Raw genomic sequence first — 15,475 nt, forward strand, 5'->3', positions numbered from 1 at the left:
AGACCGAGTTAGGTCGGACCGTTTGGAAACACTGCATTGAGAACGCAAGAGTTCCTTGGGGTTTCAAGAGTTTGTGGAGCTCAGACATAGCACTCCTTGCACAAGATTGGAATCAGTTATGGGGTAGCGCTGTAGAGACCAACACGCACCTTAGAACCAGTGGAGGTTTGCAGAATGACGCTTGGGCATCACAGTCAAGTTCCTGAGATTCTAGCGTATTCATCACTTGCCCATCCAGTCACAGGCTGCCTGGGACGACTGCGGGTCTCCCCTACAGGGTACGAAGCAGGGGCTGGGGGCGGCGGCTATCCCAAAGGAGAAGCTCAGAGGGGCCGCACAGGGCCCTCCTCTTCGGATTTCCTGTTTCCACTGACTTCGTGACTTCCGCTCAGATTTCACGCCAATGTCTGCCCTCTTCTCTTTGCTACCATTGAAATGGGCAACGCCACCCTTTCCCCAAATTTCTGCAGGTATCACACACGATTGTGCTGACTTTGGGGTTCAAGATGTTCCACTACATCAGAGCTCAACCCATGATGGAAAACTTCCTAAGACGGGGGTCGGCTAACCGCAGGCTGCAGACCTAATCCGGGCTGCCGCCCGTTTTGCATAACCTGTGAGCTAAAAAAGGGCTTTTACACGTATTGAAGGGTGAAGAAATCAAAAGAAGCAAAACGTTTCACATATGAAAAGTACATGAAATTCAAATTTCATAAAGTCGTATGGGGATGCAGCCTCGCCTGGCACCTGCATCTTGTCCACCGCGGCTTTTGCGCTGCCAGGGAACCGTTGAGTGGCTGCAGTGGAGACCAGATAGTCGGCTAAGCCTGAAATACTACCCTTACAGTCTGGCCCTTGCCAAGCCCCGCTCTAACAAATTCCAGTTCCTTAATTCCCCAGGCACTGACTCTGCACAGACCCCATTCCTCTTCTCCTCACCCCCAGGCCCCTCCCCCTTTCTCCCTCAGCCTCTTCAGGCCCCAGAGACCACCCCCGCCCCCCACCGAAATGTCCTCATCTTTCTCTCTTGCGGGGGGGGGGGTGTGTGTGTGTGCCTTTTTATTTTTTTTTTTCCACATCCCACAAGGAAGTCAGAGTACGTTTCTGAATACAATAAGGAATTCCACTACCAGCTTTTAATATAACATGTTTCTCTCCTCAACAGCAAGGCTCTAAAAAGTAGGTCACAGAGGTGAGATGCTCACACAGCGTGACAGTCCACTCACTTTCCTTCCTGCAAGCTCCCTAATATTTCACGACTGTATCCAGTTAGTTTATTATTTGCTTTCACCATTTTTAACAAAACAAAAAGGGAATTTTCCTTTGGATTTTATTTACCTAAAAAGCAACTGAAGAAAATGGATGGTGTGTCTGGTGCAAGGAAGGGAAATTGAAAGTGAAACTACACGAAAAGCAAATAAAGTTCCTTATCAACATAGACAAAGATACTGACTCTGAAAAAATGGAAGCTGATGGCAGGTATCATCTGAAAATGCTCAGCATTCGCGAGTGCTACACAAGCTAATTAAAATGGCAAGCAAACTCAAAAAGCATATAACAAAAACAGCAAATATTCCGATGTGAGAAACGATCGAGTGTTTGACTCGCAGGAGCGCCTTGAAGGCGCCGTTTCTCTGGGCCTCTCTCAGGTCTTGCTTTTGCTTTGCAATATGCGACCGCACCTTGGCCAGGTAGCGCACGTGACCTTCTCCATGGGGGTCGCCCCCGCCCTGCTGGAGCCGCTGTGCATCAAAGAAGAGGTCGTTGCTGAGGTAGGCGCCCTGGAGCTCCCTCTCCAGCCCCTCGACCACGGCCATCAGCTCGGCCAGCTGCTTCCTCTGCTCGTCCCCGGAGGCCCGGTTGCTGAAGGCACAGTACCTGTGCCCGCACTCCCGGACCAGGCCCCTCAGCCTGACGTTGTCTGTGTTTGCTACGTAGTCATGCAAGGATCCGTCCGCTAAGTCCTCCTTGTGGGTGAAGAGGATGACCGTGTGTCTCAGGGCTCTCGCCCCAAAGACCTCCTTCACCCTGGTCACGGCCACCACGTCCTGCTCTGTGAAGCGCCCCAGCTGGGTCACCAGCAGCAGCACGTGAGGCCCCGGGGCCGAGAGCAGGTAGCAGTCCCCGATGTTCTCGTACGCCTCTTGGTCCTGGGCCCTTGCCTCAAAGATGGGGGGCGTGTCCACCACCAGGACGCTCCTCCCATCCCACGTGCCCGTTGCGCCCTGACACTTCCTGGTCACCGAGTGGGCCGCCAGCCTGGACTCAAACACTGGCTGGCAGAGGACGCTGTTCCCGGTGGCGCTCTTCCCGCTGCCTGTTTTGCCCACCAGGATGATCCTCAATGAGGACGAGGTTGCAAACAGCTTATTTTCTATCCCGCCTATAAAAAAAAAAAAGAGTTTTTCGTGTTTTACTAAGTCAGTGATTTAAAAAATTTTTTATTTTATCTTGGAGTTTAGTTTATTAACAATGTTGTGTTAGCTTCAGGTGTGCAGCAAAATGATTACTCTATACATATACGTGTATCTATTCTTTTTCAAACTCTTTTCTCATTTAGGTTATTTTGGAATATTGAGCAGAGTCCCCTGTGCTATACAGTAGGTCCTTGTTGGTAAAGTTAGTGATTCTTAAGATTTTTAGGTCACGGACCTTTCATGGTATCTCATGAAAGCTATGGACCTCTCTCCCTGCCAAACAGTGATATTTAATACATACAAATGTTTGCAGACAACTTGAGGCGACTCTTGAATGGCAGGAAGCCCACACTGGGAGCCCGAACTTGGACCCATAGCCAGGAGTAAGAACCGCTACACTGTGAAGGATGCTCCAGGGACTTCGTCAGGACCAGGGAAAACACAGCTTTCAGAAAGCTGGTCCCTGAGCTTTTCCAGGGATCGTGCTTAGCCCAGTTTCATGCTAAATAAACGTGAGATTAGAAAGAGGTAGAGGATGAGAAGTCATCAGTGAGAAACTATGATCACCTCTCTTTCCCCCACCAATTAATTCCCAGGTACACAGGCTGCCAATCACATTCATCTGAACCTTGGGGGTAAAGGAAGTCTCAGATGTCAGAGCTCCAGTGACCTACCACCGAGGACCAGCTGAATGTCCCCGGGTTTCCTCTTTTTGGGTGGGGAGTTGGATGTTTGAACGTGAGCCTACAGAAGGCTTGTCGTTAAAGTCAAGGACGGAGTCTTGTGACGGGACACGCTGTCCCAGAACATACAGTTTCGATTGTAATACTTGGAATTAATGATGGAATGTTTTGGTTTAAAACTGTTTGCACCGTAACTGCTTTTATTGCTAACCGCCTGACTTGGCTGCTGTGAAATTGAGCTTTTCTTGCCAGCATAATGTGAACAGGAAGACGCTGGGTTCCGGATGGCCGACCCAATAGTTCAAAATTAGAACGAACATCCTGTTACCCTGGGATATAAAAACCACACCCGTACAAGACTCGGGGTCTCACCCTGCTTTTGGTGAGGCCCCGATCGGTTTGCGCTTTTGTGCGTAATAAACGCCTATCACTAATCTACTTTGGATTTGCACTGGATATTGGTGTTCTGTCTTGGTTCTGATTCCTCTCTGAGGGAAGTTCGCAGGTGTGTGTGAGACCGCAACAGTCTGACAGATGACCCTGGATCGGTGGCTGAGGAAGAAATGATAAGACCATCATGTGTAAGAAATACGTGCGTTGGAAAGATCGTCAATTTGGCTGATAGAATGACAGGAAATTAGAACAAAAGTGGTGTTGCCGAGGGTGACCCTGCATCAAGAGCTAAAATCTTCAAGGGATGAAGAGAGTGAGAATCCGAGGATTTCTGGAGTTCTTAGGAGCTCAAATGAATTAAGTTCATTTTAGTCTCCTAAAATCTGTTATTGTTATTCCTTTTACCCTGTGTTGGTTCTTCCCTTTCTTAAGTATCCTGGATTTTTTTTTTAGCAAACACGATTTACTAAATCTTTATGGGGAACTTTTCCTCTTTTCAGTTGAGTGCAGGCAGGGAAGGATATCATTTTCACAGTTCGTTTCCAAGTCCCCTGACCTCTGACTTGAAGTTTCATTTCCTCATTTCCCATACATCACAGCACAGGGGAGAGCTTCACACTCGGGTGTGTGTGCTGTGATGATGGTGGGGAAGATAAGAACATGGTAGCTGCCTTTTCTTCTGCAGTGGAAAACAACTGGGTTTCTTTTCTGTCACTGTGTTTGAGGTGAGGGAAAGGAGGAGAGAAAACAGTGACTCTTCCCTGATGCCTAGAGCTCTTGAGAATTTGGAGGCTTTCTTACCTTCAGCCATAGTCCCGTATCTGCTCCTCTGAAGCCCTTCCATTCTCTTCTGGAATAAAAAAAGGAAAGGAATAAAAAGCAGGTGTCCATATGGGACTTGGTAAGGCCTGAGAACACCTCCAATTCAGACAGCCAAGAATAATTATCCTTAGATGAGCCGTTTCAATCGCTAATTTTCTAACTTATATTTTACTTTCAAATATCCATATATAACTTTAAGCAAGCCAGGTGATGCTAGGTTATATTAACACAATGAACTCCTGCTTTTCCCTCATCCTATAGGAAAGCATGAAATGTTTGAAAACAAGTCAGTTGATTATCTCCCCTCTACCTGAAAAGGCATGAAATAAAGAAAGTCTTCTTCTGTGGAATGAGAAGCAGGATTTTGTTTATTGTTTTATTATTACTATTATTATTGGAATCAAAGTAAGCAAACTTGCTAGACTAGAGAATAAAAATTGCCTTGCTGTAAATGACATTGGCTTGTTTGAAGTACTGGCCATTTCCAGCCCCAGAAACTCTTTGTACCAGATGGATATCCCAGTGGCAAAGAGGAAAGTACAATGTACCTTCCAATGGGAGTGTGGAATTGGGGATCCAGGGCTCCTGTGAGGACGGACATGAGAGGACGAGGTAGAAGACGGAGGAGCACGGCCACCACCCTCCCTCCCCTCTGAGCAGCTGGTGGAGAGAAGCTGGTGCCATGACTGAGGGACAGAGTCAACATTCAGGACAAATTCAAGGTAAATTCATTTCCTGCTCAGTTTTAAACCACATGTCTTCCCTTGTGGGTCTCCCAATAACCAGTTAAAAATTTTTCCAGTAGATATACCCAGAAATTGGCAAAACTATGGGGATAAATGTTTCATTCAGATGAGACATAATATTGTGTCGTTCTTCTTGGTGCTAGAAAAGGTGAGCATGCATTAGAAAAGGCAAGCATGCAATGTGCCACTATAATTAAGATGATCTCCGAGACTGTATTTTATTTATTCAGTTTTAAAGATTATGCAGTTCTGAAGCAAACATTTTAAGGGGAGAAATACACAGAGTAATGAAACAAATGCCCACTACTTGCAGTGAACAGATCTAAGTATTTTGGCATTTTCACTGCTGCTGTTTGGTTTGACTGAAAAAGTTAAAGCATTACACATATAGTTCCATTTATTTATTTTTTGACTCCCCCCAACCCGTCTCATTCTCCCTCTTCCCTTCAGAGGCAACCAATATTCTGAGATACACATGTATGTATAGGTAATATATAGTACTTTTTGGCATTTTAATCTTTTATGTCAGTGACATTATTTATGTAGCATTTTATCCAACTCAATTTTATTAACAAACACTTGGTGAGCCAAAATACGTGCTTGCTACTACAAACAACGCTGCAGAAGAATCCCCCTACACGTCTCCTTGTGCACGTGGACGATTGCTCTGGGATATGTAGTTTCCACCTGACAAGATACTGCCAAATATGACTCCAAGAAGCTTGTGCTAAGTCATACTGGCAGTAGCCATGGGTGAGAATCCCCCCAATCTTCACCTACGCTTGGTGATATTAGATTTTTAATTTTTTGGTCACCCTGATGGGCGTATCTTAGGATGTCTTAATTGGTTTAAAGGTGCAGTTTATTGATTAACATTGAATTCAAAACGGTTTTCATAGTTTACTTGCTATTCAGGTCGATTCTGTTATTTCTGCCTCTTTCACATGCTTCTGTTCACTCAGGAGGGAAGACTAGAAATGGCCCTCATTAGGGAAACCAGCCCTTGTCACATGCTCAGAATTTATTAAGGCAACTTCCTTCCTTCCTTTCCTTTTCCTTCTGCACCACTTTCCTTTCCTTAAGCCCAGAGAAGAGCATTTTCCTCACCACGTTCTCCCACACGCTGTCCTGGCCTCTGGTCAATAACACTCCAGCTTTTGCTAAAACTGCTCAAATCCTCTGACATCTTTTCTACTTCAGACGGCAGTTGCTATATATTGGAATCAATATATCGATGTGGTAAAGACGATGACGACAGTGGTGACAATGTTGATGATAACTTTACCATGGTAATAATCCTCTGTGCAGCCGTTTGTAATTTTCAAGTTTCTTTCATGTCCATTCTTTGAATCGTTCTCCTAAATTCCCTATGATGTGATCAAGATAGGTATTAAAATTTCTATTAAAATATTAGGAAACTGAGTCTCAACTGACCTGCCCACGATCACACAACTTCCATGGAGCCAAGACCAAAACATGGCTCATTTTGCCTGTGTATTCTCCTAGATTTATCAGGGTGGAGAAGAGATTATACAGTCAATGAACCTCTTGGAACACCACATACCATGCTGCCATCCATGGTCAGGACATAAACTGAGGCAGGCAGGCTGGAAGCTTACCCTAAAACTAACAAAGAGAACTGTATTGCAAAATCTTGAGTGCATGTTTTCAAAAAAAAAAAAAAGAATTATTCAAAGATAAAATTGCAGGGGCAGAAGTTGCTCGGAATGGAAGTATTTCAGTTTAAAGCAATCTGGTGTTTTCCCATGACTTGATGATCAGTGTGACCCAAATGGAGCTCTGTGGCCTCACAAAAGCCAGTCAAAGTTCAGGTTACATTAGCAGAGGCGCGCACGGTCCTCCTGAACCGTCTTCTGAGTGGGTCAGGCTGCCGGGGGAGACACGTCCCACGGAGGAGTAGATTATTTTGGACAGATATTAACAAATAATAAAGTGTGCAGAGGCTAGTCAGAAAGGATATTGATGGAGATGCTAAAATGAGTCATAGAATATTAAAAGGACAGAATCAAGCCTAAGAAAAGATCGGGAAACATCCTGAACTCGAAGGAACGTGACACGTGTCAATCACATGGTAGACAGAAGAGGGAGAATCGGGAGTGGAGGCAGATTTCTTCTCCACAAGGAAAACCCTTTTAATCTTCCCCCAGGTGGGATCAGGAATCGTGAGAGAGTCGCGGGCAGCATGCGGGCAGAGATTATAAGAGTATCTGACAGGAGCAGCAGGAGGATGTAGCTTAGGTAGGAGGTTGAAGCCAATGAGCATATAATGTACCTCCTGATTTGTACACTACACGAACCTGATTTTATCTTGACGGCACCTTACTTTATCAAACCATTGGAAAGCAGGCTCTCTCATGCTGTTTTAGGAAAGATAAAAATATTTTCTGTCTGCCTGATTCATATTCTCCTTCGCCCACCTGCCCCCTCCCGCTGTTTCCTGGTATCACTTGTGTCAGAGTTTAGCGTTGTCATTTCATAACGCGGCTCTCACAGGAGCTTTAGCAAAGGGTTGGTTCCTGTACACACTGGAATCTGTCTGCCATACGGTCGAGCTCGACATCGTGTCGTAGGAAAATTGTGGGTATTTGGGGGAGAATGGGCTGGTTTTCAGAAGATCAATGGAACAATGTTCACTGAGAGGTTCCGTTTGGAGCACGTGGCTCAATGAGGGCGGGAACATAATGACCCCGAACTTGTCCTGTGGACCCCTAGGAATAGACTCTCGGTACCCAGGCCTCAGGGGGCGTGGTGCTTGTCAGGGATGGGGCGGGGCTGGTACGGGGAAGTGAAGAGCTAAAACTGAGACGTCCGCCCCACCTAGTTAGGGCACCTGGTGAGTTTCAGTTTTCTCATCTGTCAAATGGGATGAGAATCTTAGTGAAGCTTTATGAAACCCCGTGAAGCTTATGAAAGTCAGAAGAGCTAAGAAGTAGGCAACTAGACGGAAAAGACCTCCACGCTGTGGAAAGCTGTGGGCCGTGAACGCGGGGTGAGCGGTTCCCGAAGCCGCTTCCCTCCCGCTAGGAATCCGCGGTTGCCCATAACGCTCACCATCGGCGCCCCGTTTCACTGATGGGAGAGCCCAGAAGCATGGTAACCGGTGTCAGATCCCACGAGAAATCAGTAGCCCTGACTCAACCGCGGCCTCCAGGACGCGCCCCCCCTCCCCGGGCCTCCACCCAGGACGCTGGGACCCCCGCCGGGTTCCCCTTACCAGGCGCGGCGCTGCGGGCTGGGTGCCGGCGGGTCGGCGCGAGCGCGCGGCCGAAGGTTCCAGGGCACGGCTGCAGGGCAAGAAGGAAAATGGGGCTGACGGAGTGCGCCCCCTGTCCCCCCAGTTGGGGACACCCCCTCCGGATGGGGCGAAACTGCTGCTGCGGAAACCGGAAAGCAGCGAGTTCGGAGCGTGCTTCCCCCCTAATGGGATGCTTCCTGTCGGAGCCCGCGAGCCCCTCGCCCACTCCCATTTCCTCTGTAAGACGTGTGCAAAGAAGTGATGTTTGGAGCATGAAAGAGAAGAACACGGGCCCCAATCCCCCAGTTCCCCCGTTGCTAAAGAGCCCTGTTGCCTCCGCGGGCGTGTCGTGCTCTCCGGCCACCATTCCCGGAAGATCAACGTTTCATCTCTCCTGTTGAGTCCAAGTACCTCTCACTCTAACACAGACCACGCTGACCTGAGTCTCCCTGTGAAAGCATCTACAAAGAGATCTACTGAGAAAATTAGTTATTTTCTTTGGCACAGGAAAGAATCACTGGCTTTTCAGGAAGGAGGACTTGTCTACCTTCATGCAAAGCTGGAGCCCAGATGTGGAACAGGTTAGAATGGAGCCTTCCTCCTTTCCAGAAACTCCCCAGGGCTGGGAGGCAGAAAGTGACTACCCTTGTCTTTTGTTTCTTGGGGTTGGGTGTCTCTTCTTGGGGGTGTGTGTGTGATGTTTGAGGAGTAGTAAGCAGTTCTCTTCAGCGTATCCATGAGCTATTTCGCCAGCATGTGGAAGAATAGATCTTAGGTGTTTTCAGATGTAGTAAATCAAGGGATATACACGATTTAACACTATCTCCAAAGTAAAAAGGAGTGCCTAAAATTAATGGTGTAGAGTGAAAGGAAATATAAAATAAATAAGAACTGGGCCGAGAAGGAGATTGAATGTAAGGTATAAAAATAATGAAGAGCCCAAATAATGATTAAAACAAAATACTACATCATTTTGAAAGATAACTACTTTAAAAAAAAAAAAAGAGGTAAAAGACAAATTTAGAAAAAATCTCAAAATATTTTATTGCTGGAATAAACAAGCCCAAATCCAGTTGTATAAGAAAAGGCAAACATTGCCACTATCAGATGAAGGCTCCCAGGGCACCAAAAAAATAAAAAAAAAAGCCCTAACACCACACACACAAATATACTCAAAATGGATCACAGGCCTAAGTGTAAGGCTGGACACTGTAAAACTCTCAGAGGAAAACACAGGCAGAACACTCTTTGACATAAATTGCAGCAAGATATTTTTTAACCCACATCCTAGAGTAATGGAAACAAAAATAAACAAATGGGGCCTAATGAAACTTAGAAGCTTTTGCCCAGCAAAGGAACCCATAAACAAAACAAAAAGACAACTCTCAGAATGGGAGAAAATATTTGCAAACGAGGCCACCGACAAGGGATTAATCTCCAAAATATACAAACAGCTCCTGCAGCTCACTACCAAAAAAACAAACAGCCCAATCAAAAAATGGGTGGAAGACCTAAATGGATATTTCTCTGAAGAAGACATACAGATGGACAACAAACACATGAAAAGATGCTCAACATCACTAATTATTAGCGAAATGCAAATCAAAACTACAATGAGGTAGTGGCCATCATCAAAAAATCTACAAACAGGGCTTCCCTGGTGGCACAGCGGTTGAGAGTCTGCCTGCCGATGCAGGGGACACGGGTTCGTGCCCCAGTCCGGGAAGATCCCACATGCCACGGAGTGGCTGGGCCCGTGAGCCATGGCCACTGAACCTGCGCGTCTGGAGGCTATGCTCTGCAACGGGAGAGGCCACAACAGTGAGAGGCCTGCGTACCAAAAAAAAAAAAAAATCTACAAACAATAAATGCTGGAGAGGGTGTGGAGAAAAGGGAACCGTCTTGCACTGTTGGTGGGAATATAAATTGATACAGCTACTATGGAGAACAGTATGGAGGTTCCACAAAAAACTAAAAATAGAACTACCATATGACCCAGCAATCCCACTACTGGGCATGTACCTGGAGAAAACCATAATTCAAAAAGATAAAATACATGCACCTCAATATTCATTGCAGCACTATTTACGATAGCCAGGACATGGAAGCAACCTAAATGTCCATAGACAGAGGAATATGGGTAAAGAAGAAGTGGCACATATGTACAATGTAATATTACTCAGCCATAAAAAGGAACAAAATAATGCCATTTGCAGAGATGTGGATAGACCTAGAGACTGTCATACAGAGTGAAGTAAGTCAGAAGGAGAAAAACAAATATCGTATACTATCGCTTATATGTGGAATCTAGACAAATGGTACAGATGAACTTATTTGCAAAGCAGAAATAGAGACACAGGTGTAGAGACCAAACATATGGATACCAAGGGGGGATGGGGGTGGGTGGGATGAAATGGGAGATTGGAATTGACATATATACACTAGTATGTATAAAATAGATAACTAGTAAGAACCTACTGCATAACACAGGGAACTCTACTCAATGTTCTGTGGTGACCTAAATGGGAAGGAAATCTACAAAAAGAGGGGATATATGTATACGCATAACTGATTCACTTTGCTGTAGACCAGAAACTAACACAACATTGTAAAGCAACTACACTCCAATAAAAATTTTTAAAAATAAATTTAAAAAAAGCTTAAAAAAAAAATGAGTCTTGAATCATAGCCTAGCTCTGGCTTCCCCAAGGGCTTACAGGAATTCCTCTTCTAGGGAGTTCAATCCATTGGGTATTCTCTGGAAAGAGTAGTGGCATCTGCCCAGCCAGGCAGTTGAATATTGAATATTGTACCAGAATATTGGATATTGTACAATACTGAATATTGTACAAGACTATGTAAGAGGGTATGCATTGTTTGAAATCTTCTGTTTGAAAAACTCATCATGGCCAAAAACAACTCTCGTAAGTAAGCCAAATATGAACCTCTTTAGATAAAATGAGAGCAGATCCAGGCAACAGGGCATGGAAATATGAAAGAAACTTCATCAGCACACGATCAAGGAATTTTTAAGCTTGAAGAGATAAAAGAAAAGGTGAGGAGATGTATGTGGTTGATATGAATATATATACATATATATTCACTTAGACAGTTTTTGAGAAATTTTGGTATTTTGACTCTGTATCTGGTTAAGGAAACTCTTCCTATAGGACAGTAAGGAAAAATAAGTTCCAGTTCTGATTTGCCATGTTTTACCCTTAGAAAATCACTTGACTCTCAGTACATTACTTTCCTCTTCAAATAAAAGGCTGTAAATTATCTGTCATCCACACTGGGCAGAGCTGGACCGTTTTTGACAACTTCAGTGGCCTCTGCCTTACTTCCCCAGATACCTTCTTACCGAAGATAGGCAGGAGGGCCAGTGGGCCTGGCCACGAGGGCTGTCTGCTGTCCCACACCCTGGGTTTGAGTCACAGCCCCACCCCCTGCCAGCAGTGTAACCCTGGGAAGATGCTTAATCTAAGTGCTAAACCTCTCCTGCACAAATGGGATCATTAATGTAGCGCCGTCCTCACAGGGCTGTTGGGAGGATAAGATGAGACCATCTCTTCTCCCCTCCCTCTTTCCCTCCTCATCCTCTCCTCTCTCTTAAACCTGCTGCCTAATAAGATACCTGGTTAATCCTCCATCCTTGTTCCCTAACACCTTCTACCTGGTGAGTCATGTTCCCTCTAGTATATAGTTGGATTCCCTCTACACCCCCTTCTGTGGAGATCAGAGGAGGTTTATTCATTTTACCTTAGGGACGGAGGTGCAGGTTAGTCAAAGAACTCAATATCTCACAGCAGGTCAGGGGCAGAGATCTAGGTCAAATGCCAGCCCCAGGGCTCTTGCTGTTTCATCCCAGCATCGAGAAACCTCTGGGGCTTCTCTCTGTTCAGTGTTGAGATAGCCCATCCCCCTTACTACCCGGAGCTCACACCTGGGGGCAAACACGCGTTGTGAGGCGTGTTTTTACCATAGTCATTTTCTTCATCTCTTGCTGTTTTCTGTCCTCTCATGATTAACTGAAAGAGTCCCAAACACCATTTGTTCAATCATTCATTCATCAAATAAGTATAACTACCTCCAATGTGTCAGGCAAAATCCAAAGAGCTGGTGACACCACAGTGAAAATGTCATAGTTCCTGCCCTCTCCGAGCATCAGAATTTAGGGAAGACATTGGAAGAGCCTGGTCTCGGGCTGGGATGATACTGTGAGAACACTTGGCGAGCTTGTTTTGTCTTTCCGGACCTTGAAATGCACAGAGCAGAGTGCATTTGACAATACTCTATGTCAATGAGTGAGCTTTAGATATTAATTTTCCCAGGTAATTTTATGTTAGTGACCTAAGTGGCAGAAAATAAGTTTTCCCAGGAGGTTCAGCAGCCAGGGGTGGGGTGGGGGCTTTGGGAAACCCTGAGAACAAGAAGGTTTGCTCACTGGCTTAGGACCTACCTTAGGGTTGTTGGCCTGGGAAACAAGAAGAAACTTGGAATTTTGTTTTTGGAAATCGGAAAACAGACGTATTTCCCAAACTGGTCTGGAGAGCTCCTGCTCTCAGAAAACCACATGATGTGGCTCGTCCTAATATGTCTAAAGAGGGTGAGAGTGGGATGCTCCCCTCCAGCTCTTTATGTTCTTGCCTCAAACCTGAGGCTTTTTGAAGTAGAATACCCACTCCAACATTATTTAATACAATTAAACGTTCTGTGGTCAAGTTTGCCTGATCACACGAGCGCCTGAACACGACAGCACAGTCTCCCCTCGGTCTACTCCAGCCTCATTCCCACCTAATCCCCTCCCCAGTCAGCCCCTCCACAGACAGCAGATTTCAGGGCCTTTTCCAACCCACCTTGTGGACCATTCATCCCACCGCACATTTCTGCCTGAGTCCTGTCTGTGCTTCAAAGTCCGTTTCAAATTCTACCTCTTCATGTCGCCCACCTGGTTCCTACAGGTAACTGTGTTCTCCCCCTATGGGCACCAACAATGACACAAAAACAAAGGGAGAGGTTGGCTGAGTAACCTGTCTCTGGCCAAAGGACTCAGATGGCAGGTTTGCCTAGAGCTCAAGCCAAAGCTCTCGGTGTTTCTGCAGTAACTCTCCTGCCGCCGCCCCCACCCCTGTCATCCCGCCCCCGTTACACCCCATCCAAAGCTTTCTGTGAAGTTTACCCCAGGGGTAAATCACATAATATGATTAGTTTATTTTGTGTCTAGAAATCAACAAACTCCCATAATTGACACCAGAGCAGAAATGAAGAAAGAGCCCACAAGGTTCAGAGCCAAGAAGAAAAATTTAGCTAAAGCAAGATGTCCTTGTCAAAGCTGGAAATGAGGAAGTGGGTTATGGGAATCCACAGAACTCTCGAATAGGTGACTGGACTTTCCATATCGTTTGAAATGGGGGTTAAAATCATTTAAAATAATTTTCAAGAAGGAGGTGAGCTCCCACTGCAATCTGGGACGACAAATGGTTCTTAGTTATTGAGCTACGTAAAACATGTGGAATCCTGGGCTCCCCTAGTGGCGCAGTGGTTGAGAGTCCACCTGCCGATGCAGGGGACACGGGTTCGTGCCCCGGTCCGGGAAGATCCCACATATCACGGAGCGGCTGGGCCCGTGAGCCATGGCCACTGAGCCTGTGTGTCTGGAGCCTGTGCTCCGCAACGGGAGAGGCCACAACAGTGAGAGGCCCGCGTACTGCAAAAACAAAAAACAAACAAACAAAAAAACATGTAGAATCCTGTATTCGGAATCCTCTGAAAACTCAAAGTTCATGTAGTTTAGTGCCTCTCAGATTTGCTGTTTTTCAGAATTACTTGAGTGTTCTTTAAAAATGTCCATTCTGGGGGGACCATGCTCAGAAATTCCGATTTATGAACCTGATGTATCTGATGTAATCAGTCCACAAATCAGAGTTTGGAAATGAGCTATTTATTCAGACCCCTTCGCTGTACAGATGATGAAATTGAGGTGTCCCTGCAGCTGGCGTGGGAGAGACCTGAATTAGGGAGCAGACGTGTAAGGGTCATGCAGGGACAGGGGTTGAAGACCTAGTTCTGGGCCTCTTAAATTTCTGGAGGGTCCCCTCCTGTGGGACAGAGGGGAGAGGGAGAATCTGGGGGGTGAATTCTGATGGTATCCTGGCTCACCACATTGTAACTTGCTCTGAAGTTAGACTGCTTTCGGGGCCACAGAAATATCTTCTGTCTGTGCTGAAAATGCCATTTGGGCAATGTTGAATGCCTTTTAAAATGTAGTTTATTCCTAGGTGTGGTTCCAGCACACACTTCTCTCACTGTATGGAGGGAGTGTGGAAGGAGACAGGAATGTGTGTCCTCCAGACTGGAGAATATGCTCATAAACCTTCTTTTGAACTTCCTCTACTGGAAACTTGTGACATCTTTACAAATCCGGACGCCCCATCTTAACGACTCCGGCTTTCACTTACCCACATGGTGCCTGGTGGAACCCAGGTGCTCACACAGTAAATGCTCTCACAGCCATGTTCCTTCTGGTTGGTTGCAGCTCCTGTCCCCTGCCGGGGCTCGCTTTTCCTGGTGACAGACTCTGACAGGTGATCTGAGAAAGCCCTGATCTCTGCTTTCCCCTTGGTTGTGAGTGTTGCAGGCTGTTTTCTCCCAGTGTGCACAGAGGAAGTCTCAGACCTTTGAGACTCAGAGCTCTGGAAAGCGCAGAGGGAGGATTAGGTGGTGGTGACGACTTAAAGAGACAGGAACATTCACTGTGGGCTTAAAGCATTTCCCTTACAAAACCTCCCTCCTGGTGTGACTAATGTGGTGTGTGTCTCCAGCAGGGCCCCTCGATACCAAATATCTTGTCATACCTGAGGAAGGGAAGGGTGTTGTAGGACCCCGAGGCCCGACTCTCCTTCTAGAACTGTTTAGTGATCTAATCTTCAATGACTTTTTACCCTGTAGGCATTTTCCCCCCATACCAAATAAGTCCAGAGAGCCTCCTGCCCCAGAACAAAGAACATGATAGCTTTTCTCAACAGCTGTCCATTGACTGGACATCCATGTGGCCAGGGCTCCTCTGGGGTCAAGTCTGTCAGAAAAATCCAGAAGCAGAGTTTTATCTGAGCAAGGAAGTCTCAGCTACTGAAGGACTTGAAGCTAGCCGGTATGTTG

General features: G+C 46.1%; 1 protein-coding gene across 7 annotated transcripts; it reads right to left on the bottom strand.

Moving 5' to 3' along the window:
- Positions 1-1,109: 1,109 nt before the first annotated feature.
- Positions 1,110-14,979, bottom strand: LOC117197184 (GTPase IMAP family member 5-like). 7 transcript variants are annotated; one of them, XM_049715031.1, is made up of 4 exons: positions 14,776-14,979; positions 8,297-8,366; positions 4,295-4,343; positions 1,110-2,383 (listed from the first exon to the last, which is right to left on the bottom strand). In XM_049715031.1, the coding sequence occupies exons 3-4, from the start codon at positions 4,335-4,337 to the stop codon at positions 1,497-1,499; spliced, it is 930 nt and encodes a 309-aa protein (XP_049570988.1). In that variant the 5' UTR covers positions 4,338-4,343; positions 8,297-8,366; positions 14,776-14,979; the 3' UTR covers positions 1,110-1,496. The 7 variants fall into 7 exon arrangements, with proteins under 7 accessions (XP_049570988.1, XP_049570983.1, XP_049570987.1 ...); XM_049715026.1 differs by lacking the exon at positions 8,297-8,366 and adding an exon at positions 12,297-12,345; XM_049715030.1 differs by lacking the exon at positions 14,776-14,979 and adding an exon at positions 12,297-12,314.
- Positions 14,980-15,475: the final 496 nt, after the last annotated feature.

This window comes from Orcinus orca, chromosome 9, assembly GCF_937001465.1.
Source record: "Orcinus orca chromosome 9, mOrcOrc1.1, whole genome shotgun sequence".
Lineage (NCBI taxonomy): Eukaryota > Metazoa > Chordata > Mammalia > Artiodactyla > Delphinidae > Orcinus > Orcinus orca.